Source organism: Pichia kudriavzevii, chromosome 2 (assembly GCF_003054445.1).
Source record: "Pichia kudriavzevii chromosome 2, complete sequence".
Lineage (NCBI taxonomy): Eukaryota > Fungi > Ascomycota > Pichiomycetes > Pichiales > Pichiaceae > Pichia > Pichia kudriavzevii.
This window is the reverse complement of record NC_042507.1, coordinates 156600-182426: the sequence shown is the minus strand read 5'-3', so window position 1 is coordinate 182426 and position 25827 is coordinate 156600. Positions and strand designations below refer to the sequence as shown.

Sequence of the window (25827 nt, the reverse complement as noted above, 5' to 3'; positions counted from 1 at the left end):
TGTCTATGTCCTTTGTAGAAGGGTCTCTCTGTTCTAACGGAATGAATCCTCACTAGATGTAGACAATTGGACCAAGTCCACAACGCTCTTCAAAGTTAAACACAATACCAGAGCCAGAAAATAGAGTATGAGCCTCCAAAAGGATTGTTCCAATACGAGTTTCCCTTTTATTTTTTATTTTTTTCCAGCCCCTTTTGCAAGAAAATCCCCCCCCCCCCTTTTTTTTTTTCTTTTTGGCCATTACCCCCTTCCTTTTGATTCATTAGATTATCTCTATAACTGAGCCACCTTTAGTTGAACATATTACTTTTTTTCTTTTTTTCTTTTTTTTTCATAGCATTGCTCTGTGTTTTTGTCATTTTCTAAATTTGTCATTTTCCAAATTTTCCAATTTACTCACGTAATCATACACACCCTTTATTTCTGTAACTATATTCACGCGAAACGCCGGGACGGCCCGTTTCCCAAAGAGGAAGGCACGCGCTCCTTCTTTATTGCCGCCCACTTTCTTGGCCATCACGAGACGATCTTTGGCGCGTTTCTTTTTCCTTCCATTTTCTCCTTTTCCTTATTTCGAGTTTTCGACCTTCTTCCTTGTAATTCCAGCGTCTGGACAGAACAACACGCCCTTTCCTAGTTCAAAAGGTAAACAACGCGCGACGCCAAAACGCGTTTGCAGAGAGACATATGAAACAATCCTAATTCAAAGGAACGGAATAGAAGTAGCTGATCTAGAGTTGTCTATATCTTCTATGGGTTATGCAACTTTGCTTCGAGTGTTATATTCTCACTATCTCTACTTTATCATTTCTGGTTACTTTGCATACTCTATCAAAATTCTACTCCGGACCTATTCTCCTCCCTTGTGCATTCCTAATACCTTCTTTATTCATATAACCCTTCTTGATATCATCTTCTGAATTCGACACTCTGTAATAACATATTTCATTCATTTCTCCATTCCGCTATATCTGGAAAACGCAATTGAAAATTATAGATATAGTACAAGTATAAAATACGAAATAGTCCAAGTCGACACTTTATAAAACAACGGGAAACAACAACACCTAATAACAACAAGAGAGAAGATTCAGAGAATATGGACCGTAACTTAACCAGCTCGCCCCTATCGGATTATAATGATCTCGCAGATAAGAGAGAAACTCGGTCAATGTCAATGTCCAAGGGAACAAGGACAAAGGAGAAATCCAATATTAGAATACAATCAAAATTAAAGCCGCAAACCAACACTGTCAACTCGGAGTTGCTGCCTGCCGCAAACTTATCCAGTCCTTCTAAGAAGTCAGAATTGAAAACCCCTCCACATTCAACTCTGAGGACATCCTCTCGTTCCTGTGATGACACCTCCAACAGCCTCCACTCATTACAGAGAGATGGTAAATCTAACGGTTTGTTATCCCCGGAGTTTTCGTCTCCTAGTCTATACGAACGTCCACTTGAAGTACAACAACAACATCACCACCATCACCATCGCCATCAATATCAATATCAGAACCAGCCCCAACTCCAACAACCACAAGCACCAAACAGCATCTTCAAACCGGCAAACATAAACATCAACATCATTCATGATAGTCCCAATACGGACACCTTCGAAGACCCTCTCCGCTCTCCTAACTTCAATCGGAAGAGAAGACGCCAATCCATCACTGAGAACCATCACACCCAACAACAATTGAAAAAAAAATCATCAAACAAACTTGTATGCACGGAACAACATGAGTCCGATTTTGTGCTCCCGAACCCAGAAGATATGCCAGAAATAACATTCACTGGTAACACCAAACCACCCTACTCATATGCTTCTCTAATTGGAATGGCCCTCTTGAGAGCCCCTGATCGGAGGTTGACATTGGCTGAAATTTATCAATGGATATCTGATCATTTCAAGTTCTATAAAAAGGGTGAGGTTGGTTGGCAAAACTCAATTAGACACAATTTGTCTTTAAATAAAGCTTTCCAAAAAACTGAAAAATTGAAAGAAAAGAAAGGCCATTTCTGGCAAATTGTCCCTGGATTCGAACACATATTCTGTAACATTAAAGAAACTAAAAGGAATGGAGGAGGAGCGTCGTCGTCATCATCATCATCATCATCCTTGTCATCGTCTTCTGCATCTTTATCCACCTCTCAAAATCTTAAAAACTCAAAGCGAAATAATCCTCAAACACCAAAATCTCAATCCTTTACAACAGATACTGACAGAGATGATGATAAAGATAACGAAATCGATTTGTTTCACAGCGATATGGTTTCAACTCCTTTATCAAAGAGCACAATGTCCCATGAATCATATGCATTAAACGCCCGATATATCCACAATCGCAACGCTAGTGATGGCTTAAGTTCCATACCGGAAGTGAACATCTCTGCAACCCCAACCCATTTATTCTCTGATATCTCACCAGGCCCAATTAGTATTGCAAACACCTCAGTCGAATTTGCAACTTCCTTTAGCTCAAGGGCTAATTTCGAATTTTCTCCCATTAAGCCAATTGAAAATGGGCCAATTGGTCCAATCCTTGAGCCAGTCACTCCAAAGTTGAATCAGAACTGTCCATTGCCCTCTATCGCTTCCCAACTAAAATCCCTACAGCATATACCTCCTTCAAACTCTAAAAATGCAAATACAAGCAGAATAAGGAGCACACCATTTCACCAATTAAATACGCCCGACAATAGTTTCTCCAACTCAAGCAGGAAGTATTGGGCGTCTCCCTCGTATTTGGATGATTTCTATACCTCACCGGTAAATAAGCCTCTACTATCGAATACTTCACATATGCAGAATATACCATCGATAACAACAAATGTTTTTGGCTCCCCTATTGTGGGAAAGAGCTTGAGTTTCTCAACTAATGAAATATTTGGAATTGATATATGCCATATCAGTAACGATGATGAATAGTATTTACACTCGAGCCATGTTGCAGTATGCTTTTTCTTTCTCTTTCTTTGTTTCGTTTTTTCATTCATTGACTCTAGCATTTTCTATCTTTATTAAGCAATGTACTTTTTAGTCTTTTTTGTTCTTCTTTTCTACCTATTTTTTTATATCATCTTTTGTACGGACAATAATATACCATTCGCACTTTAATACTATTGACGAGCGTCTCTTCAAATAACAGGGTATAGCTATTATTTAGTAATATTTATCAAATACACAATCTGGATCTTCTTGAAATTGCTTTCTAGAAACAACCATTCTATTGAAAGTACTCAAATTGGACAAGATTGAGGCGCCAATAAAGCAATTATTTCGACGTTCAGGAGATGCAAACAATTTTATCTTAATTTCATTGTCTAAACCTCTCAACTCTTTGATCATCCTGGACCCAAAACCTTTGAACATAGTTGATCCTCCGCTAAGCACAATGGTTTCAAAAAATTCCCCTCTCAAATCAACGTCAGTTCTCATAATGGAATTGTACAGTAATTCGTGGACACCCATTCCCTCGATGCCAAACAGTTCTGGCTGAAACATCAATTCACAGGGCCTGCTAAGGGAAGAAGAAGGTATGTCTAAAAACTTTCCATCGGGTAACTTGAAACTCTCATTCTCATTGTCTAACAGCTCTCTAATGTCTAGCTTGCTTGAGCTCACCCTACACATTCTCTCCTTCATATTTCTAACTATTTCAAATTCCGATGATGAGTTCATAGTATACCCATTCTTCATTATCTCTAGCTGCAAGTGTCTCGTCATATCTCGACCAGCTAAATCCATTCTCTTAATGCTTCCCGGTAGTGCGAATCCATCATATATAGGGGAAATACAACAGACACCATCCCCGACGTCTAATGAAACACCTGTCGTCCTACCAGTAGCGTATAAAGAAAGTATGCTTGGCATCCCAATATTGAGTGAACTAAACCCAAAAGTCTCAAACAAGATCTCACACATCTTCTCCCTTTGTTTACGTTGGGTAAAAGGATGTTCGGTAATCAAGAGGGAATGGTCATTTAAAGAAATTTCAGTTTTGGACCCAGCATTAGACAAGTCATGGTTGAAAACTTGATCCCATATCAGTTCCATCGTTCTCCAATCTTCAATAGTTCCATGCTCTATTGGATAGCTTAACTTTAAGAATCCGCGTTTAAGTTGTGCTTGGCTGCCAACAAATGTGTCATCTTCAGATATATCACTCGGTAAACATTGAACCTTTTTGTACTTCGGTCGCCCAAGAACATTAGAATAATTCACACGTGGTGTATCATCCCCAGCAAATCCACATCGTATAGTTCCCGATCCATTATCTAGTACAATCGGTTGCGTATATGACTCCCCCATGTTTCGTCGTTAAATTGACTACTGACTAGTAACGGAATAAAACCATGCTAACTAAATTACAAATGTAAACACATGATAGATTGGGGTCAACAGTGTGGAAAATTACCTGCAAGCTTCCCTTAATCGCTGAAGGGTAAAAAAAAAAATAGAGAGCGCATTTTTTCACAATATGGTGATGCCGATTACGTGAAATCTGTACATAGTGAACTCAAATGCCTATCTAAAACTCTATAAAAGCAATCAATTGCTTATATACAGTAGTATCTGTCACCAAAGTCACCAACACCAGGAACAACGTACTTCTTTTCATCGAGACCTTCGTCGATGTGACCAGTAATAATCTTAACAGCTGGATACTTTTCCTTGAAAACTTGGATACCTTCTGGACTAGCCAACACATTCAAAAACAAAATTTTGTCTGGCTTAACACCTTTTTCAATTAAAACATCAACAGCCATTGCTGCAGAACCACCGGTAGCTAATAATGGATCTAACAATAAAACATATCTTTCACTAATATCTTCAGGTAACTTCACATAGAATAACTTTGGAGTTGCCGTTTCCTCGTCTCTTTGAATCAAAATCTTTCCTAAACGAACAGATCTGCAACAATCTCTAAGACCCGCCTCCATCGACTCACCAGCTCTAATGATCGAGACACCACATATCTTACCCATGAATTGAGAACCTTCATATGTGGAACCCGTTGGAGTTTCAATCGTCACTGGCTTAACTGGCAACTGATTCAATCCCTCTTCAACTAGTAGCCTAATAATTCTGTCAGAATAAAACACAAAGTCCCCACGTTTTGTATTTTTGTCACGTACAATTCTATGGAAAAGGAAGAAAACTCACACACACGGTCGATTCATGGTTAGTATAATGTAATTGGTGAAAGTACCGTTAGAAAAAAAAAAAAGGAAATCAATCATTAAAATGAAGTAAGAGAAAACAATCTCTAGCTCCCATCCCCTCTAGTAGACATACGTGTACAAGCATTTTAGTTGGTTTGTCTGTTCTAAAAGGATAACGTTGTCGTGTCCAGACATGGTTCTTACTCTTGTTCAGAAGAGACAAACTAAAGAAAGCAAGTGTTCATTTCAAGATAAGAACAAAGAGAGGCCCTGATCTAGCTTTATGGACGAGGCAAAAATCCAATGTGGCGAGAGTGAAAAATACGGAAATCTGGAAAACCGACGACAAATCCGTTCTGGGTAAGGAAAACCGCCGTGTATTTCCGATATCTATCTACAATTCATCTGATGCTAGAATATATGGATTGGTTAATTAATTGCTCTAGTTACAGCATCTATAGAAGCCCAAATTTATACATTTTTTTTACTGATATTGAGTGTCATCCAAAAACGTAAAAGAAACATCCATGGCAATGCCTCGGCGAACCGTGTGGAGCAGTTGAGCAAATGTCAGAGGATAAGCACGTGTACTTCTGTTTTCAACCATAAGCTTGTAAAGTGCCTCGCATTTTAGTTTAGCTTCGGAATCGGCATTAATATGACTCTCAAATCGGTTGAATTGTTCGATAATCAAAGCTAGGTTTTCCAATGTAAAGACATTCTGGTTCAAATTCTCAAACAAAAGTACAACCAATCCAGCCTTGTAGAAAGAAGGTAGATACCTAAAATCAAATAAGCTTAGTAACCTGCTGGTCCATGTTCTGTTATGCAAGCCCCCAGGCTTCATTATTTCATTTAGTACATATAATGGTGACAGACATTGCCTTAATAATCCGTTGTTCTTGGCAAAATCACTTTCAAATAATTGAACAGCAAGCTCCTCATCTAGCTCACCTCTTATCAGGGTATCTTCAAATAACCGCCATACGGTAGATACAACCTTTTCTGAAGTATGTGAGGCTGCAAAACATGATAGAGCATTCGGAATCAGATGCTTCTCAAAGAACTTCTCACCTTGGATTTGTTGAATTGTAGCCATGGTCTTACTCAACTTTAACTGCGAGCAAACCGATAACACCCATTCAAAATCATCAGAATCCTTGATCTCATAGGTCGGTAGTACTTCGGACAGAATTTCCCTGCTTTTGCTGTTTCCAGTATTGATAAGAATCCCAACACCAATAGGAAACAACTCTTGATTGCTTAAATATGTTAACGCAAGATCCTCTACCATCCTATCAATACTTGCACTAATGCTATTATTTGTCTGTTTCTTACTGATGGCATCGTCTTTGCCAATCTCTTCAGAATACGTACTTAATAAACCAGCAGCTTCAATTAGAATAGCAACAAAAGTGCCTATTGATTTGTCTAAAGCCTCGATAGATGCAATAACCGATAAGAATTTATTTTTCAATAGATCAACACATATGGAATCCCATGCTTCAACCCCTGGTATTGGCTTAGGATAAGTTTCAACATCCAAAGCATTGTCAATATATTTGGGTATAAGCTGTTTACTTGGCATTTGATATAAAAAGTGGCCAATAAAACATTCGTACCAACTTGCTGAACATTCATTTATTGTCTTCGAAGACCCACTGATAATACTCAGAAGTTCTAATAACTCGGCTTGTATAATCGCGTGGTTCGTTTCTACATTGACAGAGTTTTCTCTAAGTGCAACAGCTAACTGTTTCCAGTGTAAAAATGCTTTCATATCATATGAAAACTTGATAGGATCATAGAGGGAAATCAAGTTGACAAACTCATCAATAATCTCAAATAACTCAGTATCGCTGTCTTTTAGCTCCTCATACATGGAAACTTTGAAATCATCAACCAGGTTCGAGAAAGAACCTCTCATCAGTAATTTCTTGACATAATTAGACCAGAACAAAGGGTTTTCATATGGCTTGTCAGATTCTTTGAATACTGTTTCGACTAATTCTTCAGTTGGTTGTATATCGATTCTCTCAATCCACTGTTGGAACAACACGGTTGTTTCATCCTTATTTCCAAAATGTAAGGCATTCAAGAGGTATAATACATTGATAATCTCTTCATAATTCAATACCCATTGGTCTTCCAAATTAACAAAATCTTTTTTTATTTTATTTTTAATTAATAATTGCATGTTCATTAATAATGAGGACATAATTTCTTTCAAAACCATTTGACGATCCTCCATTTGCTTCTTCAACACAGATGGGACACCTACAAAGTCTTCCTCTTCTTCACTTAAGAAATGTTCGTACTTTTTATCCTTTAGCAATTGTTCAAAGTCCTTGTACGTACTGTTCAAAAAATCCCTATATTCAAATGATTTATCTAATTGTGGTAACAGATCGAATGGAAAAAGTTTAGTTTTCTCTTTATCTTCAATATCCTTATTAGAAGGCGCTACATAAACTACTCCTTTATCATCTCTACTTGAAATAGCAAATTTTAAATGCTCATTGGATAATAGTGGGGATTTGGATTCACTATAGTTAATTCTCCTTATAGGCAAATTCGTGTTTTCGTCTATATCCACATCATAAAATGCTTCCTCATCGCTTATTTCCATCTGGTTATGATTCGTTAAATCATTCATTGGTGGAACCACATAACTCTCTAAAAGTTGATTACCCTCTGGCGATTTCTGATCACCTCTAGGCAATTCTCCTTCTCTACTTGTTTTTGTGGGTTTCTCTGCATTCCCAGTTTTCTTATTCTTGTTTTCTTTTAGTTTATTCCCGTTCAGATGGTGGACTTTAGAGTCAGATATAGCAGGGGCAGTATTTCCAAAATTAAAAGATGCACTTTCTCCTTTGGCCTCGCCACTTCCATTGCTCTTATTATCTGATACATTGGCTCCAAAACTGAAAGCCGGTTTAGCTGAACCTCCAAATAAAAATGACGTAGTTTTATGCTCGGTAGAACTATCGGCTTTGTTGTTGAACCTATTTGGATTGGCATTCTGTAGCTTAGGGTCATTGGTGTTGCTAAAGTTGAATTCAGATACTGAATTTGCGGATTCGTTTCCAAAAGTCTTCCCAAAACTGGAAGTATTTGTCTTACTTTCCATTATCTAACTTATTAATCAGATTTATCGCCGGTTCACTCTGTGGAACAAATAAGTAGCCTAACAGGAAGCACCCAACACAACAGTAAACACTGCTTAAATTATTTTGATGTTGAAGTTTCTCACAGTTCAGAAATTCGAGAAAATTTGAACAACCATACACTTTTTTTTACGATAGTTTTCCAAACGAATTTTTTTTTCCTCCAACGTCAAGTGGAAAAATCAACTTATCCAAAATATCGGATTGATCCTTTATTTATCCGTGGCTACAATGGATTTGCCGAGTAAGCTTGACAACACAGAGTCTGTGACTAAATTTTTGAGAAACAAAGACACTTCAGTGGATGAAATTTACAACTTTGTGATTGATATACTGTATAATGACAATGACCAAAACTGCTTGCCATACAAAGAGAAATTCATCCTAGAACTATTGATTGATAGAATATCACAATCGAGTAAGCTGACCCAAAAGTTTAAGCAATCAGAAAAAACGTGGAAACTTTTCAATTTTATTTGGAACAAATGTAAAGCTGATAGTAGGCTAATTAGTGTGCGTTCAAAAGTGCTTTCTAGGCTGAAATTCGGAGAAGTTTTCACTAAAATATTCGCAGAACTAAGTGCAGCCGGTTTATACAAAAACACTGAGTTGGTTGACGAACTTTTGAAAACGGTTGATTCTATAATAAATAGCACAAGAATCCATCTATCTGATGATCAAAACGTAATGATTATCAACCATCTGTTAGAGTTTGCAGTTAAAGAACCCCAGTACACGACAGAAACACACCAAAGGTTGCTTTCACTTGTGATTGTCTTTTTCCAGCAAAACAACAAAGGAAATCTAAAATACGATAATAAGCACAGAGCCGAGTTTGCAAAGCTTTGTTTGCCCAATCTTCTGATGGCCATGGAAAAACACGCTACTCCAAAAATAAAGGATAGTCTCTCCTCAATAATAGTTCAATTATTATTCTCTGAAACAGACCCAGATAATGTAGTGTCACTTATTGGTTGCTTCTCTAAAGCCGAAAACGCATCCTCTTTGGGAGAGTCTGAAATTCTCGATTTATTGCGGTTAATAATCCCAAAAATTTCCATTGGAAAACTTGAAGAAGTTGCTCAGATTCTTGTTTCTGCTTTCCCACAATATTCTGCAGTGTTGATAAAAGAAATAGCTGAAATGAACAAATCCCTTTCTTCTACTTTCCTTTCAAATTTAGTTGAAGAAGCACTTGGGAGAAAGGATGGAGACTCTCATAAACTAATTATTTACTCGATTAGAAGAAACGCTGATATTTGTCTAAAGTACACTGATAAGATTTGCGAATTATGTCAAGAAAACAGTGAATTCTCTATGCCATTACTGAAGGAATTGTTTGATTCTTACGCAAAAAATAGAGACCTTGATTTATTTGTCAAAATTTGGTCAGATTTGATCTCAAAATATCCAGGGTCCATATTTGAATCTGACAGTTTCATTGATTATGTATCATTGAAATATGTGACACTTTCGAATACCCAGTTATCAGCACTAGTTGAAACTGAGGTTAACGAATATATTGGATCACCTAACCAAAATCCAATATTTCTGCTATCCATTTGCAAAGGTTTATTAAAGGCGGTTTCAGGTTCAATTCAAAATGCAGTTAGTAAAACTCTTCTTCACAATTTGTTGCACTTGAAAGCTCTATTGGTTTCTTTGGTAGCTCTGAAAGGTCAGTATTGCTGGAAATTGAGATTTTACATTTTTAGTTTATTTGACGTTGAAGAGTTAGCTGATGATGCAAAATATTTGGTTAATCAAAAACACGAAAATGATAGTTATTATTTTTTTACTATGTTAAGGATATTTGAGCAGAATACAGATTTAGCTAATGATAAATTCACGAAGAATTTAGATTCATTTTATCGAAAGAAATCTGATAGCAGATTTAAGTCTGTGCTTTTCTCTCGTTTTTTTATGATTCTGGAAGAGCTTTTAGAGGTAAATAAAATCAAAAAATTTGTGGAAGTTTTCTTAAAAGAAAGCAACCAAGAAGTCGTCAGAAAAGTATTCAGCAATCCATTAATTCAAACACGGCCTAAAATCATGTCCTGTTTAATTGAGGAGTGTATCAAACACAATAAAATGACCAACTATTTGCAATTTATCTCTGTTTATGCTTTTACTAAAACGCAAAGGCAGCAGGTTTTGGATCTGATGGTAGAGAGGCTCGATGACCATTCTTCTATGCTCATTATTGAAAACATCCTTAAAATGCCAACATATAAATCGAAACTTGAAACTGAATTTGATTCACTATTGAAACTAGCGAGAAAAGGGTGTCAATTTAGTAGTATTATTGTAAAAATCATGAACATACATTTGCAACAGCCAACAGAGTCAGCAAAATATATCCACCAATTCACTAACTCTATCGCCGAAGTTATCAACAAAATATCTCCTAGAACATTACTGGATTCAACAGATTACTTAGAGCTCTTTCTGTTATTTGTGAAAGATTGTACCTTCAATGATCCTAAGATGAATACTTTAAAAGAAAAACTGATTGAGACCGCAGTGAAAGAGATTACCCACTTACTGTCAGACACTGATAATTTATCAGCGGAAAATATTGAGTGGATACTGACTTTTTTGACTGAAATCAATTTCTGCAGCAAAGTGGAAGTCAAGATAGACAGCTTGAAAGTCATTGTTTCACAATTAGGTGAGAAGTACACATGCCATAGGGAGATGAAACTGACCATATTCAGATATATCTGTTCACTTGATGATATTTATAAACCTTCATATGTTATAGCTTTGTTCCTGGTTCTCAATACAAGGGAATTGGACGACACTATAGATCTATATCTATCGAAGCTGGCCTCTCGAGAGGAGGATTTTCTAGAAACGTGGATCAATATCCATAAATCATTTGAAGAATCGAATCCTGAAGATATTGAGAGCTATATTAGGTTATTCACTTTGATGATCAAAAATGTACAAAAGCCAACAGTTGCTGAAAAAGTGAAAACCATTCACAGAGTTTTTGTATCTTCTATTTCACAAATTTACCATGAGGTTCTGAAAAATGACTATTTAACAAAGGATATCGTAGCATTATTGAATTGTTTGAAAACCACTCTATCAACGAAAACTTGGATATTTACACAATATGCAACTGAACTAAATTTAGCATTCATTTCACATATTTCTAGCATGTTGTTGAATCGAGAAGATGAGCACTTAGTCAAGAATTGTTACGTGGAATTGTGTCAAGTAACTTCGTCTGTAATTCTGTATCAGAGAAAGAGGATATCAAATAGGCATCACATGATTAATTCTGTTCTAACCTCGTTGCTCAAGACATTGCTTGCTCGTGCACACTACATTCGAGGAGAAGGGTCGCTGGCATTTGAAAGGCTTGTTAGTAATCTTTGTGAACCGAATGCGAATAACTTATACGTAAAACAAACGGACAATTCATCAAAAGATATTGAGATCAACAATGCTCTATCACAAATCAAGTCAGCTATGCGAAAATTTATTCCCGTGGTAATTTTCAATTATATTACATTCTACTTGAAATACCAAGTCGATCCATCAATTAAACATGAATTAGAAAATGCTATTTTTATGATGATTGACTTATTAACCTTGAATGAGCTTAACTATATCAACAGATCCTTGGATCATCAAAGCCGCCAAGTTTTCAGGAATATTTATGAAGAATACAAGAAGTTTTATAAATGGAATGAAAATTCCTGATTTACCTTTCTAATATCTTATAAAACACCGTTCATAGATTTATATTATACACATAAACTACATATAGAAATAGTGGGTTGTATCTGATTATAAGCCTCTATATAAGCAATCCGATTTTGTTTTTTTAATGGTTCCGATCTGTCCGTTACCAGTTCGAAACACTTTTAGTTAATTCCTTTGGACTCCACTTTTTCAAAAACCTCCTCATCTTTCTCAATGTTCAAACAGTCAACGGACTGTAAGTCTTCCTCTGATTCCCTTTTTGACGGGTTGTTTTGGATACAAAAGATCATCAACAATAAAACAACACCTTGAAAACCCATCATGATGTAAAAAATCACCCTATATTTGTCTTGTAAATACTGTTTCATTTCTTCAGTGGTAGCATAACTAACATTACCAGTTATGGATGGGACTAGAGCGTTACCAATACTCAGCAAAACTTGGGATGTAGTTTGTAAAATACCATTGACCACGCCTTGAAGGTGAAGTGGTGTAGATTCGATTACAACGTTCATATAGATATTGAAAAAGATATTGATTCCATAACCATAAATAAACGCTGAAAAAATGCAGTATCTCCAATATGAGTTTGCTACAGTATAATCCAATCTAGAAAACCAAATAACGCCTACCAGAGATAAAATAGCAGAAATGACAAATAGTTTATTCCCATTAAGTTTCTCGTACATCCAAGGTCTATATGTTAGAGCACCAAAAATGATACCAGCACATACTGGGAAAATTTTTACCGATGCAAGAATGGGAGAGTTGTGTTCGACAAACATGAAATACTGTACTCCGGATGCAATAAACATGATCTCTGTAGCGTATTGAAGGCCGGTAACAGTTAAAAAGACCATTATATTCGGAATATGAAGGATTTCTGGAGGAAAGAGAAATTCCACACTTAGCCTCCAGTCTGTATTTCTGTCTTGCAAAGTATGCTTCTTTCGAAACCTTTTCAAATATATGCCTTCAAAAAATAGAGCAGCCAAAACCACAAGAAAACCAATTATTAGAGGTGCAATAGCCTTTGCAGACACCCAACCTTCACCTCCTTCGGTTAAGCCGAGAATCATTAAAAGGGTTCCAATAATCACAAGCAAAGCAGCAACATAGTCTACATTTTTCAAATCCAACTGTTTATGTCCTTCTGTTTGCTCAATTGGAATGATCATAAAGTAGAGAATGATATTGCATAATAAACCAACAGCAAATGAAAAATAGAAAAAACTTCTGTAACCAATGGATGTAAGAGAGAATGCACCTCCAATAATAATTCCCACCCCAAAACTAGAAGTAAGAGCAATCAAAAGGAAGCCAATTGCCGTGGGAAGAAATTTTGCTCTTTTACCACTAAAATAGTTGGCGGTTAGAGATAAAGAAGCTGGGATCAGTGATGAAGCACCAATACCTTGGATAGCTCTAAATACAATCAACGGAATAATTGTTACTTGTGGTAAAACGGCGCAGACAAGAGAACAGACCCAAATAGTCGTCAACCCGCACAAAAAGATGTTATGTGGACCGATGACGTCTGCTATTTTACCAGTGACCATAATGAACGACCCTAAGGTAAGAGCATACCCAGATAAAACCCAAGATGTTGTGGAAGAATCAGTGTTAAACCGTTCCTGTATATCACCTGCAAGTGTCAACATCGTACCATTGTTCAGATTATCTAAGGTTGTTCCTAGTAAGATAAAGAAATAAATGAAAAATATGTTCCTCTTCTCTAGAGGTACCATACTTCTACCTTTCAGAGCAACATTTTTTATACCGCTCACGCAGGCAAGCATTCCAAAATAATACAAGTAAAGTTATAGTACTGTACTTAATTTTATTGAGGTGCTGAAGATACTAGTACTGTAATTTGGAAGTTTAATATTCTCAAAAATCCTAGGTTCATCGTTGGAGAGAAGGGGGGGGGAGAAAAATATATATATTTTTCATTTAGACCCGTCTAAATCCTTTTTTTGCCGTATGACGGGAAAATTGAGAACGGAAAAAAAGGAAAAGCATTTAAAACACTGAGCCTCCACGCTCACATCGCCTTTTTTTTTATGAATAATTTTTTTCTTGGAAGAACAAACTTGAGTTGTCAAACTGTTGAAGTAAGTAACGGCAATAGATATTGCACTTAGTATGGTTGAAATTTCGGAAATTGATAACGATGCCACAGTAGATTATATTGTAGGGGAATGGGAGAAGAAACAAGCAGAAGAAGAAAGTCAGAAATCTGCAAAAGCCAACAAGATTAATAACGGCGAACCAGAATTACCACCTCAGCTAGCTGAAGCTTCATCAAAGTCAACTGATGAGATCATGGCCGAGTTGAACAAGCTACCATTTTTTATGAACACTCTTGATGACAATGATGGAGAAGAGAGATCTGAAATTGAAGCTTTGAAGGCCTTGGCCTACGAAGGAGAGCCTGATGAAGTTGCCGAAAATTTCAAAAAACAAGGTAACAGCTCGTACAAGGGAAAAGCGTGGAAAGATGCCATTGAATTTTATACCAAGGGCTTGAGTGTGAATTGTGGTGTTAAAAGCATTGATGCGGCATTATACTTGAATAGAGCAGCTTGTAATTTAGAGTTGAAAAACTATAGAAGATGCATCAACGATTGTAAAGAATGCCTACTTAGACAACCCAAAAATGTTAAGGCATGTTACAGAGCGGCAAGGGCATATTTTGCAATAGAGCACTACCACGAAGCTATGGAAGTGCTTAACTTTGCACATTCTATTGATGACAAAAATCCGGCGGTTAATTCTCTCATGAAGAAAGTCCAAGATAAAATAAAGTATACTGAGGAGCTCAAAGAAAAAAGAAGGAAAAAGGAAGAAGAACAAATTAAAGTTGCTCAAGATTTAGAAGCGGCAATCAGAGCTAGAGGTATAACTTCCATTAAATCTTCTTACGGAACCGAGACTATCGGAGATGCCAAAATTCATTTAGAAGACCCTCATGACATAGAAACACAATTAATCATTCCAACTATTGTGATATATCCAACAGTTAATGAATTTGACGTGATCAGTGAAGTCAGTGAGCTAACAACGCCAATGGAATTGATGGAACTTGTTATGAATAGACCCGATGAATATTTTGCGGATGGAAAGCACGACAACTTTAGACCAAAGAAACTGGAAGCTTACATGGAAACGGAGGACGGTGGTCTAGTTAGAATCCCCAAGAAAAGTCCAATCAATAGTGTGCTCATGTCTCAAACACCAAGGGTTCCACTTTTTGATAACATCTTGAGAATTTATTTTGTTCCTAAAGTGGATTCTGCGGAGTGGATAAAAAAATGGAAAAAACAAGATGCCTTATCTAAAAGAAACTAAAGTTACGACTATATATAGAAAGTAATCAACCAATAAAATCAAAATTGTAAGATTCTTTACAGAACTTCTGTAAGACAGAAATACTTGTATTTAGTAGACCCAGAGTGGTCTCTAGCTATTCATTAGTGAGAAATGAGAACATACGGATGACCCTGGATTATAAGGCAAAAACGCATTAGTAGAGATTAGAGAAAGAGGGGCGTTGGAACCTTACGAGTTTCTAATTCAACGTTGCTCATCCAACAAGAAAATGGAAGAGCATTTCATGAACCTGTTTAGATAATATCACATACAAGATGACTAAGAATATCAAACATCAGTTTTCCACTAAGAGTAGCCTGAAACTCGGTGATAACTATAGAACCATGTTAACTACTATCAACTATTGCTAAACCCAAATAGAGGACAAACTTCACTGGCGTTAGTTCAGCGAGAGTGGGAGGAGTAAAGGCCATCATATTATCAGTAAAATAGCACTTGGTGAAGTAGTCGGAGGTGATCCGGAATGAAATATTTTAAAATACGCACAGCATTTGATGAAAATTTTTTGTAAAAAAAAAAATAATTGTAAAACATGTTTATACATCTCTTCTTGAAGCTATATACACAATACGAGATCTAAACTATCCAGCTTTAGCCATGACCACCGCAACCAAGAGAAAGAGAATCTCATCTGGTTTAGTTGTTGCTCAGAAGGTCTTTGTGAGATCCAGAAATGGTAATGCACTGAAAGTAGTGAGAGAACACTACCTAAGAGAAGACATTCCTTGTAACAGTAAAGGATGTGAAATTTGTGCAAATCTATACGTTGCAGGCCCAACTGGAGAAATCCCGCACCCTGTTTTATCTAGTGATCCATTGAATATTAAATCAGAAAAAATTGGTAAACATTACCTTGTTATTGATACAAACATAGTTCTTAATGCAATTGATATATTGGAAAACGATAAAGTTTTTTACGATGTGATAATTCCCCAGACTGTGTTGAATGAAGTACGTAATCAAAGTTATCCAATATACATGAGGCTTAGAACTTTAACAAAAAATGAAGATAAACGATTTGTGGTGTTCCATAACGAATTCAAGGCTTCCACTTACCTTGATAGAAAAACAGGCGAGACGATAAACGATTACAACGATAGATTAATTAGAGAAACTGCAAAGTTTTATAACTTGCATCTATCTCCAACTGGTATTAAAACACTACTCATTACCGGAGACAAGGCTAACAAACTGTTAGCAGCAAAAGATAATATCATGGCTTTCACGGTTCATGAATACATCAACTTATTACCAAATTCTGAAGAATTGAAAGATATTCTACCATCCACTGAATCCTTTGATAAAAGCATCAATGAAATCAAGTACCCCGAATACTACACATCTGCTAGACTTATGGGTGGTATCAAAAACGGTAGTTTATATCAGGGTAACATTAGCGTCTCATCTTATAACTTTTTGGAGGGCACTGTCTCTATTCCTAGCATGCCTAAACCACTCTTAATTTTAGGGAGAGAAAATCTAAATAGGGCGTTCAACGGAGACCAAGTTGTTGTTGAACTTTTACCTAAAAATAAGTGGAAAAAGCCATCAACAGAGATTATTGATGAAGAAATAGTTAACAAAGATGGTGTTGGTGATGACGATGATAAAGAGCTCATTATATCAGATAAAGAAAGAAAGTTACTTACTCAAGAGGCAATCAAAGCTCAAGGTGCAGAAAGTGAAGAAGAAAGGATTGTTCCAACAGGAAGAGTTGTTGGTATAATCAAAAGAAGCTGGAGATTATATGTCGGACAATTGTCTCCAAGTAGTGTCAGAAAAGATGAGGTAGTCAGTAATGCTCCTAAAAATGTGTTTGTCATTTTGATGGATAGATCATTACCCAAGATTAGGATCAGAACTAGACGGGCTAAAGAATTGATTGGCAAGAGAATTGTAGTTGCCATCGACAGTTGGGAGTCCAATTCCAAATTTCCGAGCGGACATTTTGTCAGGACCTTAGGAGAGATAGAAGATAAGGATGCAGAGCAAGAGGCTTTATTGCTTGAACATGACGTTGAATATAGGCCATTCTCAAAGAATGTGTTGGCTTGTCTTCCAAAAGAAGGACATGATTGGAAGGTACCTGAAAATTTGGACATTAGTGATCCGCAATTGAAAAAGAGAAGAGATCTAAGAGATAGGTTGATTTGCTCTATTGACCCTCCTGGGTGTGTTGATATTGATGATGCCTTACATGCTAAAAGATTACCAAATGGTAATTATGAGGTGGGTGTCCATATTGCAGATGTTACTCATTTTGTTAAGGCCGGGACACCATTAGATCAAGAGGGTGCTTCCAGGGGTACGTCTGTCTATCTTGTTGATAAAAGAATTGATATGTTGCCAATGTTGCTAGGTACAGACTTGTGTTCTTTGAAGCCCTATGTCGACAGGTTTGCGTTTTCGGTACTGTGGGAAATGGATGAGGAAGCAAATATCATTAATGTTGAATTTACAAAGTCAATTATAAAATCAAGAGAAGCTTTTGCATACGAACAAGCACAATTGAGAATTGATGATGAGAGCCAACAAGATGAGTTAACTAAGGGTATGAGAATCCTCTTAAAGCTGTCCAAAAGGCTAAAACAAAAAAGATTGGATGCTGGTGCTTTGAACTTAGCTTCTCCTGAAGTTAAAGTTCACACCGACAGTGAAACCTCCGATCCAAATGAAGTGGAAATTAAGAAACTTTTGGACACGAATTCCTTGGTTGAAGAATTTATGTTGTGTGCTAATATCTCTGTTGCGAGAAAAATATACGAAGCTTTCCCACAGGTTGCAATGTTGCGTCGTCATGCAGAACCGCCAGCCACTAATTTTGAGCAGTTAAATGACGTTTTACGTATAAAGAAGGGGTTGTCTATTTCAACCGAAAGTAGCAAATCGTTAGCTGACTCCTTGGATAGATGTGTTGATCCAAAAGATCCATACTTCAACACATTAATTAGAATTATGGCTACTAGATGTATGATGGCAGCGGAGTATTTTGCTGCCGGTAATTTCAGTTATTCAGAATTCAGGCACTATGGTTTGGCTGTTGATATCTACACTCACTTCACGTCACCAATTCGTAGGTACTGTGATGTTGTAGCTCATAGACAATTAGCAGCAGCTATTGATTATGAACCGCTTCACGAAATCCATATGGATAAAAATAAAATGGATTTGGTTGTTAAGAATATCAATAAACGTCACAGAAATGCCCAGTTTGCCGGTAGAGCAAGTATTGAATACTATGTCGGTCAAGTCATGAAGAATAACCAAAGTGATCAAGAGGGTTATGTAATAAAAGTGTTTTCCAACGGAATTGTCATTCTTGTTCCTAAATATGGAGTTGAATCATTGATCAAATTAGAAGTCATGGGTGATGTGAACTCTGCAGTGTTTGACGAAGACAACTATAGCTTAAGCTTTGTTGACAAATCCGGCTCAAAAAGATCTGTGTCTGTTTTTGATAAAGTTGATGTTTCTATTGAATCCATACTAGACGACTTTACTGGTAAAAGACGGGTTCAACTGTATTTGAAATAGCACTATATACTAACATTTGTATACGCATTCTTTGGAATCAGAACCAGTAATGATATATATATATATAGCGAGTAGTACAAAAAATTAATTCCCAACTGGATGCGAAAGTGGGAGAGTGAAAATTTTGAGCCACTAAACCCCATCATGAAATTTATCGTAAGGACAAGTCCATCATTTATGTTCTGTCTGAACCAGTAACAAAACATTTACTTTCTCGAACGCTTTATTATTTAAACAAATGTCGAACTTAGGGCTACAGGTCAGACAGGCAGCAGGATCTATTGATACCGTTGTAGCAGACTATGCTGTTGGATACATGCAGCATATTCAATCTTCAACTGAAGATGCTGTTCTGTCACAACAACTTGATATTGAGAAGGAGGTTTCATTTATTCAAAATCTTTTGATAAGTGCAGGTGGAGATCAAGTTAAGGTGAAAACTTTGGGTGATAAACTAACTGAGTCATTGACCAAGCAACTTAAGAATAACATGGCAAAATTGGAAATTACTGGAGATACATCCAAGAGATTGTTAGATATCAGTTTGCTTAACACCAAACAGAGAGAGTTGGATTCATCTCTGGCGTTACTACAGTCAGCAGATATTGAGCACACAGGTAGAAGTATTGAAAGTAGAGTTGACAAGAAGAAGTTGCAAAAGGCAGAAGCCAAGATTGCAAAGAAAGTTGCCAAGAGAAACAACAAATTTGTCAAATATGAAGCATCCAAACTTATCAATGAGCAATCAACGGAAGATTATGATTCTTTCTTCTTGAAAGTCAATCCAATTGAATTTGGTGCAGGAGCGGGTAAATCTAAAGACATTAAGATCGATACGTTTGATTTGTATGTCGGTGACGGACAAAGAATTTTGAGTAACGCATCATTAAGTTTATCGTACGGAAGAAGGTACGGTTTGATTGGTCAAAACGGTATTGGTAAGTCGACACTTTTGAGAGCGCTATCTAGAAGAGAATTGGATATTCCGAAGCACATTACAATTTTACATGTTGAGCAAGAATTAAGAGGTGATGAAACGACAGCATTGCAATCGGTTCTTGATGCAGATGTTTGGAGGAAACAATTGCTTCATGAAGAGCAAACGATTAATGAGAGAATTAATCAAATTGAAAAGTTAAAAGAAGAATTTGAGGAGGAGTCATTGGAAATGAAAAAGCTAGAAAATGAACAAGCTGACTTAACTGATAAATTAGAAGAAGTCCATGATAAACTGAGTGAAATTGAGTCTGATAAAGCAGAAGCTCGTGCATCATCTATTTTGTATGGTTTAGGTTTCAGTCAGGAGTCACAACACAGACAAACTAAATCTTTCTCCGGTGGTTGGAGAATGAGACTTTCTCTTGCCAGGGCGTTGTTCTGTAAACCAGATTTGTTGTTGTTGGATGAACCTACTAATATGTTGGATGTTCCATCATCTGCTTACTTGGGTAACTACTTGCAAAGTTATCCAGCCACCGTCTTAGTTGTTTCTCACGATCGTGCATTTTTGAACGAAGTTGCAACTGACATTATCCATCAACATTCAGAAAGGTTGGATTACTATAGAGGTGCAAACTTTGATTCATTCTATAATACACGTGAAGAAAGAATCAAGAACCAAAAGAGGGAATACGAAAACCAAATGGCATATAGGGAACATTTACAACAGTTTATTGATAAATTCAGATATAACGCTGCCAAGTCTTCGGAGGCACAATCTAGAATCAAGAAATTAGAGAAACTACCTGTTCTAGAAGCTCCTGAAGAAGAAAAGAAAATTACTTTTAAATTCCCAGATCCAGAGAAACTGTCACCTCCTATTTTGCAATTGTTAGATGTTAGTTTCGGATATGACCCCAAAAATTTGCTTTTAAACCATGTCGATTTAGATATCCAAATGGATTCTAGAATTGCACTAGTTGGTGCTAATGGTTGTGGTAAGACCACATTATTGAAGGTTTTAATGGGTGATAACATCCCATTAGACGGCTCAGTATCAAGGAACAGTAGATTAAGAATTGGCTATTTTGCGCAACATCACGTTGATGGGATGGATCTAAGTAAAAATGCCGTGGAATGGATGAGTGAGAAGTATCCGGGTAAAACAGATGAGGAATACAGACGTCACCTGGGTTCTTTTGGTATCACTGGTCCTTTGGCGTTACAAAGAATGCAGTTGCTATCCGGTGGTCAAAAGTCGAGAGTCGCATTTGCAGCATTGTGTTTAACTGAGCCTCATATTTTGATTATGGACGAACCTTCAAATCACTTGGATACCTCTGGTTTGGACGCATTGGCAGACGCATTAAAAAATTTCAAAGGAGGTGTTTTAATGGTTTCCCATGATGTTACCATGATTAAGGAAGTTTGTAAAGAAATATGGGTAAGTGAAGACGGTACAGTCAAGAGATTCGATGGTACTATTGACGATTACAAAAAGTATATTCTAACTAAGGCAGATGCCAGCGGTGTTGTGAAAAAACACTAAACATTTTTTTATAGGAAAAGCCTCATATTGTTAAGTCTATCCTTAATTACTCTGTTTGATAAACACTAGCTGGAGAATTGCCAACAAACACAAAAAACGTCTAATTGCTTTCTTTGGTTTTCATTCTCTCATTGGCTTTTATTTCACGTATTTAACCTTTACAATATGAAATTTTTTTTTTTTAAAAAAAAAGCCTTGAAATCCAAAAAAAAAAAAATAATTGTAACTTAATATACAAAAATAATATAAATTTACTTCTTCCCCTTCAACTCCTTCCTCCATGCTTTAAACTCTTCGGTGAGCATTCCTCCCTTCTCCTCGTTGTATGGTGATAATAACTTTGTCGTAATGTCTTCGGGATTTGGTGACAATGTGACAAACATACTGTTCTTTGAAGGATTGAATTCCAAAGTGTATGTTTTGCTCTCATCATTGATGTCGATGCTTTGTTCTAGCCACTGTAAGATGCCACTTAGATACTTGATTGACTGCATAGATTTATTGACCACCTTTAAGTTTGGGTTTTGCTTGTGTTTTTGAACATTTATTGGATTATTTTTTATCAAAAGTGGAATTTCTTCTGTTTTAAACTCTTCGATGCTACGGACTTGTAAGGAACCATCTCTAAATGCATATATAATTCTAGGAATACCCACAAGAAAACATTGTGCCCATGTTGATAACAATTTATTCTCAAAATTAGCAACCTTAGTTGGATCATTTAAAGGTCCGGTAGTTTTCAGTTCAACGTAATGTGCCAATGGATCACTTCCATCACAAGGTTTGTAATCATAAACACAATCCACCTCAGCGCCTAAGACCAATGATGTAGACCCAATGGTAGTCCTTACAACAGAACAATATTGCTCAATGTTATTAACTTCTAACTTGTTTCTCTTTTCTATTTCCTTTCTGGTACATTCTGCCCAAGGTTTTGGTAACGTTGCAATTGTTTCAAATTTGTAGCCCGAGTATATAAATTTTCTTTGGATATCATTCAAACTCTCTTCATCTTGCTCTTCACAATACTTCCTGAACTCAAAATCTGATTGGATAAATAGTTGCCCATCAAAAACAACAATATTGAAAATGAATCTTTCTCTGTTATCATATGGTAACAGCATCAGCTTTTTCATTAACCCTCTCCAAGAAATAATCTTTGCATTTACTTTCTTACCATGTTCTTGCTCATATTTCATTATGCTTCCCAACAGCCCTGCGAAATCTCCGTAATCCACTTTTGGGTTCTTTCTGAAGGAAGCAAGTCCAGCTCCCAAATTGATTCCCGGGTTCCCATCCAAATCACCATCAGGTAAATAATAATAACTTAGTTGTGAATCATCAATATGAATTCTGTTCTCAATGTCTCTAGAAAACGAGCCGATTTCCTTTGGTCTTTTTACAGTGGAGTTCTCGGAAAATTTTCTTATCGAATAAGTTTCTTGCATTGATAATCTGGCTTTTTCAAGAATAATATTGACAGATATACCCAAGTATCTTCATAGAGATGATAAAGTATTGCATTGAAAAAAAAAAAAATTTATGAAACTAAACTCATTAATACATCAAGCCATATCGACGCGTCGATGGTTATACAAATTCTAACCGAACTGTAAATATGATTAATTGTTGGAATGAAAGTGGATACCAGGGGTTTCTGCATTACGTACAGAACTGTTAGTCTTAGATTAACAAGATGATGCGGTTTGGACAAGTGGAGACATTACACATTGTATTGTTCAAAATTAACTTGTAGCCGTTCCGCCTAAACTATAATGTGACTAAAATAGATATATCTTGCTATCATTTCGAATTTGCGTACAAATATTACGTCTTTCTTTACTTTATTCTTCTGCAATGTTGTCTTGTCGGGGAAAAGGCCACAGGAGAGATAGAGAAGCAGGGTAGAATAAAATAAATACATTTCAAGTATATCCTAGCAGCTCTATGGTGTAGGTGCTCAGAAGAAATCAAAAAGCTCTATTGCACAACATATATTATTGTCGTGTATACTTTTAGCGGCAAACTTGGTGGCCCGCCAAAGTAGACGCAGTTTCGTAGATGGAACTTTTTTTTTTAGAAAATTGAACTAGATTATACGAACGACATTCTTCATAAGGATCCTCTTTTTGGTTTTGTTTGGCCAGACAACACCATGAGTTATACTTTAAAGATTGCAGGTAAAGCACCTGCTGTTGATTATGCTTTAATGTCAGCAGCTGCATTTGTGAATACCTCCACGGATGCTTCTGTCAAACTTGAATTTCTAGATTCTAAAACTATCTCCAAGGATGTTAACGCATCTGCTCAATTATTAAAGGATGGAGAATCAGTTGCAACCGATTCTGCTGAAATTCTTAACTACTTAGCAACAGAATATCCATCTGCTATTTTGGCTAAGGAAGAATCACAAAAGTGGATCAAGTTTGCTTACGAAAAATTGTTAGTTAAAGACTTCAAGAAACTATCTCTTGACTTAGAAACTATCGAACAACATTTAAACTTAAGATCTTTCTTTGTCGGCTATAAGATTACTGCTGCAGATATTGCCGTTTGGGGTGCTTTGAGGGCAAATCCAGTTATGGGTTCTGTCATAAAGAACTCTGTCTACATCAATGTCACTAGATGGTACCAGTTTTTGGAATCTGACAAAAGGTTTAGTGAGATGGCAACCTTATTGTCTTCCTCTTTAGCTGAGTTGAAGAAGGCAGCCAAAGGTGGCAAGAAGGAAACTCATAAGGCTAATTTTGAAATTGACCTGATTGGCGCAAAGGAAGGTGAAGTTGTTACTAGATTCCCTCCTGAACCATCTGGATACTTGCATATTGGACATGCTAAGGCCGCAGTTTTGAACCAATACTTTGCTAATGCATACAAGGGTAAGCTAATTATTAGATTTGATGATACAAATCCATCAAAGGAGAAAACCGAATTCCAAGATTCTATCATTGAAGATTTGGAATTATTAGGTATTAAGGGTGACAGAATCACTTATTCATCAGACTACTTTGATAAGATGTATGAACTAGCGGTTCAAATGATCAAGGAAGGAAAGGCTTATTGTGATGATACTCCTTTAGAAAAGATGAGAGCAGAAAGAATGGATGGTATCAAATCCGAAAGAAGAGACAGATCAGTTGAGGAGAACTTGGAGATTTTCACCAAGGAAATGAAGAATGGTACTGAAGAAGGCCTCAAGAACTGTCTCAGAGCAAAAATTGATTATACTGCACTCAATAAGACCTTGAGAGATCCTGTTATTTACAGATGTAATTTGACACCACATCATAGAACCGGCTCCCAGTGGAAGATGTACCCGACTTACGATTTCTGTGTTCCAATTGTTGATTCATTAGAAGGCGTTACTCATGCCTTAAGAACAATCGAATACAGGGATAGAAATGCTCAATATGAATGGATGTTGGAAGCATTACATTTGAGAAAAGTTCATATTTGGGATTTTGCCAGAGTGAATTTTGTCAGAACTTTATTATCTAAGAGAAAATTGCAATGGTTTGTCGACAAGGGTTACGTTGAAAACTGGGATGATCCAAGATTCCCAACTGTTAGAGGTATCAGAAGAAGAGGTATGACCGTTGAAGGCCTGAAAAACTTTATCATTTCTCAAGGTCCATCTAAAAACATCATTAATTTGGACTGGAACATTATCTGGTCTGCAAACAAAAAGATTATTGATCCAGTTGCTCCAAGACACACTGCTTTAGTTTCCAAGGACTTGGTTACTGTTAACATTGTTGATGGTCCGGAATTACATTCAGAAAAGAAGCCAAAGCATAAGAAGAATCCTGCTGTTGGTGAGAAAGATGTTTACTACTCTGCAAAAGTGTTGATTGAACAAGCTGATGCTGAAGCTATTAAAGATGGTGAAGAAGTCACTTTTATGGATTGGGGTAATGTCATTTGCACTAAAGTTAATAAGGATGCTGATGGTAAAGTTGTTTCCATTGATGCTAAGTTGCACCTAGACGGTGATTTCAGAAAGACAGAAAAGAAATTAACCTGGTTAGCAGCGGAAAAGAACACCAAGGTTGAATTAGTTGACTTTGATCATTTGATTACCAAGGACAAGTTAGAAGAAGGTGACAATTTTGAAGACTTTTTGACTAAAGAAACCATGTTTGTCACAGATGCTATTGCAGATGTTAATGTTGAACAAATGAAGGTTGGTGATATTATTCAGTTTGAAAGAAAGGGTTACTACATTCTAGATGCTATCAAGGATGGTTTATACACATTCTTTACTGTTCCTGATGGTAAACAAAAGAAATAAATATCGTAGTTTTTTGAAGGTGCTTTAATTTATACTCCCCTTGAATGGCAGCATTCTATGTATATATATTA

General features: G+C 36.5%; 11 protein-coding genes across 11 annotated transcripts; 6 read left to right on the top strand and 5 right to left on the bottom strand.

The window, feature by feature from the left end:
- Positions 1-1099: 1099 nt before the first annotated feature.
- Positions 1100-2929, top strand: C5L36_0B00950 (uncharacterized protein; the record flags this gene model as incomplete). Its single annotated transcript, XM_029464446.1, has 1 exon — positions 1100-2929. One exon carries the CDS (start codon positions 1100-1102, stop codon positions 2927-2929), a length of 1830 nt encoding a protein of 609 aa, XP_029320305.1.
- Positions 2930-3163: 234 nt separating this feature from the next.
- On the bottom strand, positions 3164-4312 carry C5L36_0B00940 (uncharacterized protein; the record flags this gene model as incomplete). The annotated part of the gene is made up of 1 exon (XM_029464445.1): positions 3164-4312. One exon carries the CDS (start codon positions 4310-4312, stop codon positions 3164-3166), a length of 1149 nt encoding a protein of 382 aa, XP_029320304.1.
- A 248-nt stretch (positions 4313-4560) lies between these two features.
- Positions 4561-5361, bottom strand: C5L36_0B00930 (uncharacterized protein; the record flags this gene model as incomplete). Its single annotated transcript, XM_029464444.1, has 2 exons — positions 4561-5143; positions 5300-5361. 2 exons carry the CDS (start codon positions 5359-5361, stop codon positions 4561-4563), a joined length of 645 nt encoding a protein of 214 aa, XP_029320303.1.
- A 289-nt stretch (positions 5362-5650) lies between these two features.
- Positions 5651-8296, bottom strand: C5L36_0B00920 (uncharacterized protein; the record flags this gene model as incomplete). Its single annotated transcript, XM_029464443.1, has 1 exon — positions 5651-8296. The coding sequence occupies one exon, from the start codon at positions 8294-8296 to the stop codon at positions 5651-5653; it is 2646 nt and encodes an 881-aa protein (XP_029320302.1).
- A 268-nt stretch (positions 8297-8564) lies between these two features.
- On the top strand, positions 8565-12047 carry C5L36_0B00910 (uncharacterized protein; the record flags this gene model as incomplete). Its single annotated transcript, XM_029464442.1, has 1 exon — positions 8565-12047. The coding sequence occupies one exon, from the start codon at positions 8565-8567 to the stop codon at positions 12045-12047; it is 3483 nt and encodes a 1160-aa protein (XP_029320301.1).
- A 164-nt stretch (positions 12048-12211) lies between these two features.
- On the bottom strand, positions 12212-13849 carry C5L36_0B00900 (uncharacterized protein; the record flags this gene model as incomplete). Its single annotated transcript, XM_029464441.1, has 1 exon — positions 12212-13849. The coding sequence occupies one exon, from the start codon at positions 13847-13849 to the stop codon at positions 12212-12214; it is 1638 nt and encodes a 545-aa protein (XP_029320300.1).
- Positions 13850-14195: 346 nt separating this feature from the next.
- On the top strand, positions 14196-15401 carry C5L36_0B00890 (uncharacterized protein; the record flags this gene model as incomplete). The annotated part of the gene is made up of 1 exon (XM_029464440.1): positions 14196-15401. One exon carries the CDS (start codon positions 14196-14198, stop codon positions 15399-15401), a length of 1206 nt encoding a protein of 401 aa, XP_029320299.1.
- A 639-nt stretch (positions 15402-16040) lies between these two features.
- Positions 16041-18977, top strand: C5L36_0B00880 (uncharacterized protein; the record flags this gene model as incomplete). Its single annotated transcript, XM_029464439.1, has 1 exon — positions 16041-18977. One exon carries the CDS (start codon positions 16041-16043, stop codon positions 18975-18977), a length of 2937 nt encoding a protein of 978 aa, XP_029320298.1.
- A 238-nt stretch (positions 18978-19215) lies between these two features.
- Positions 19216-21465, top strand: C5L36_0B00870 (uncharacterized protein; the record flags this gene model as incomplete). Its single annotated transcript, XM_029464438.1, has 1 exon — positions 19216-21465. The coding sequence occupies one exon, from the start codon at positions 19216-19218 to the stop codon at positions 21463-21465; it is 2250 nt and encodes a 749-aa protein (XP_029320297.1).
- Positions 21466-21716: 251 nt separating this feature from the next.
- C5L36_0B00860 (uncharacterized protein) lies at positions 21717-22913 on the bottom strand (the record flags this gene model as incomplete). Its single annotated transcript, XM_029464437.1, has 1 exon — positions 21717-22913. One exon carries the CDS (start codon positions 22911-22913, stop codon positions 21717-21719), a length of 1197 nt encoding a protein of 398 aa, XP_029320296.1.
- A 707-nt stretch (positions 22914-23620) lies between these two features.
- On the top strand, positions 23621-25756 carry C5L36_0B00850 (uncharacterized protein; the record flags this gene model as incomplete). The annotated part of the gene is made up of 1 exon (XM_029464436.1): positions 23621-25756. One exon carries the CDS (start codon positions 23621-23623, stop codon positions 25754-25756), a length of 2136 nt encoding a protein of 711 aa, XP_029320295.1.
- Between the last annotated feature and the right edge of the window lie 71 nt (positions 25757-25827).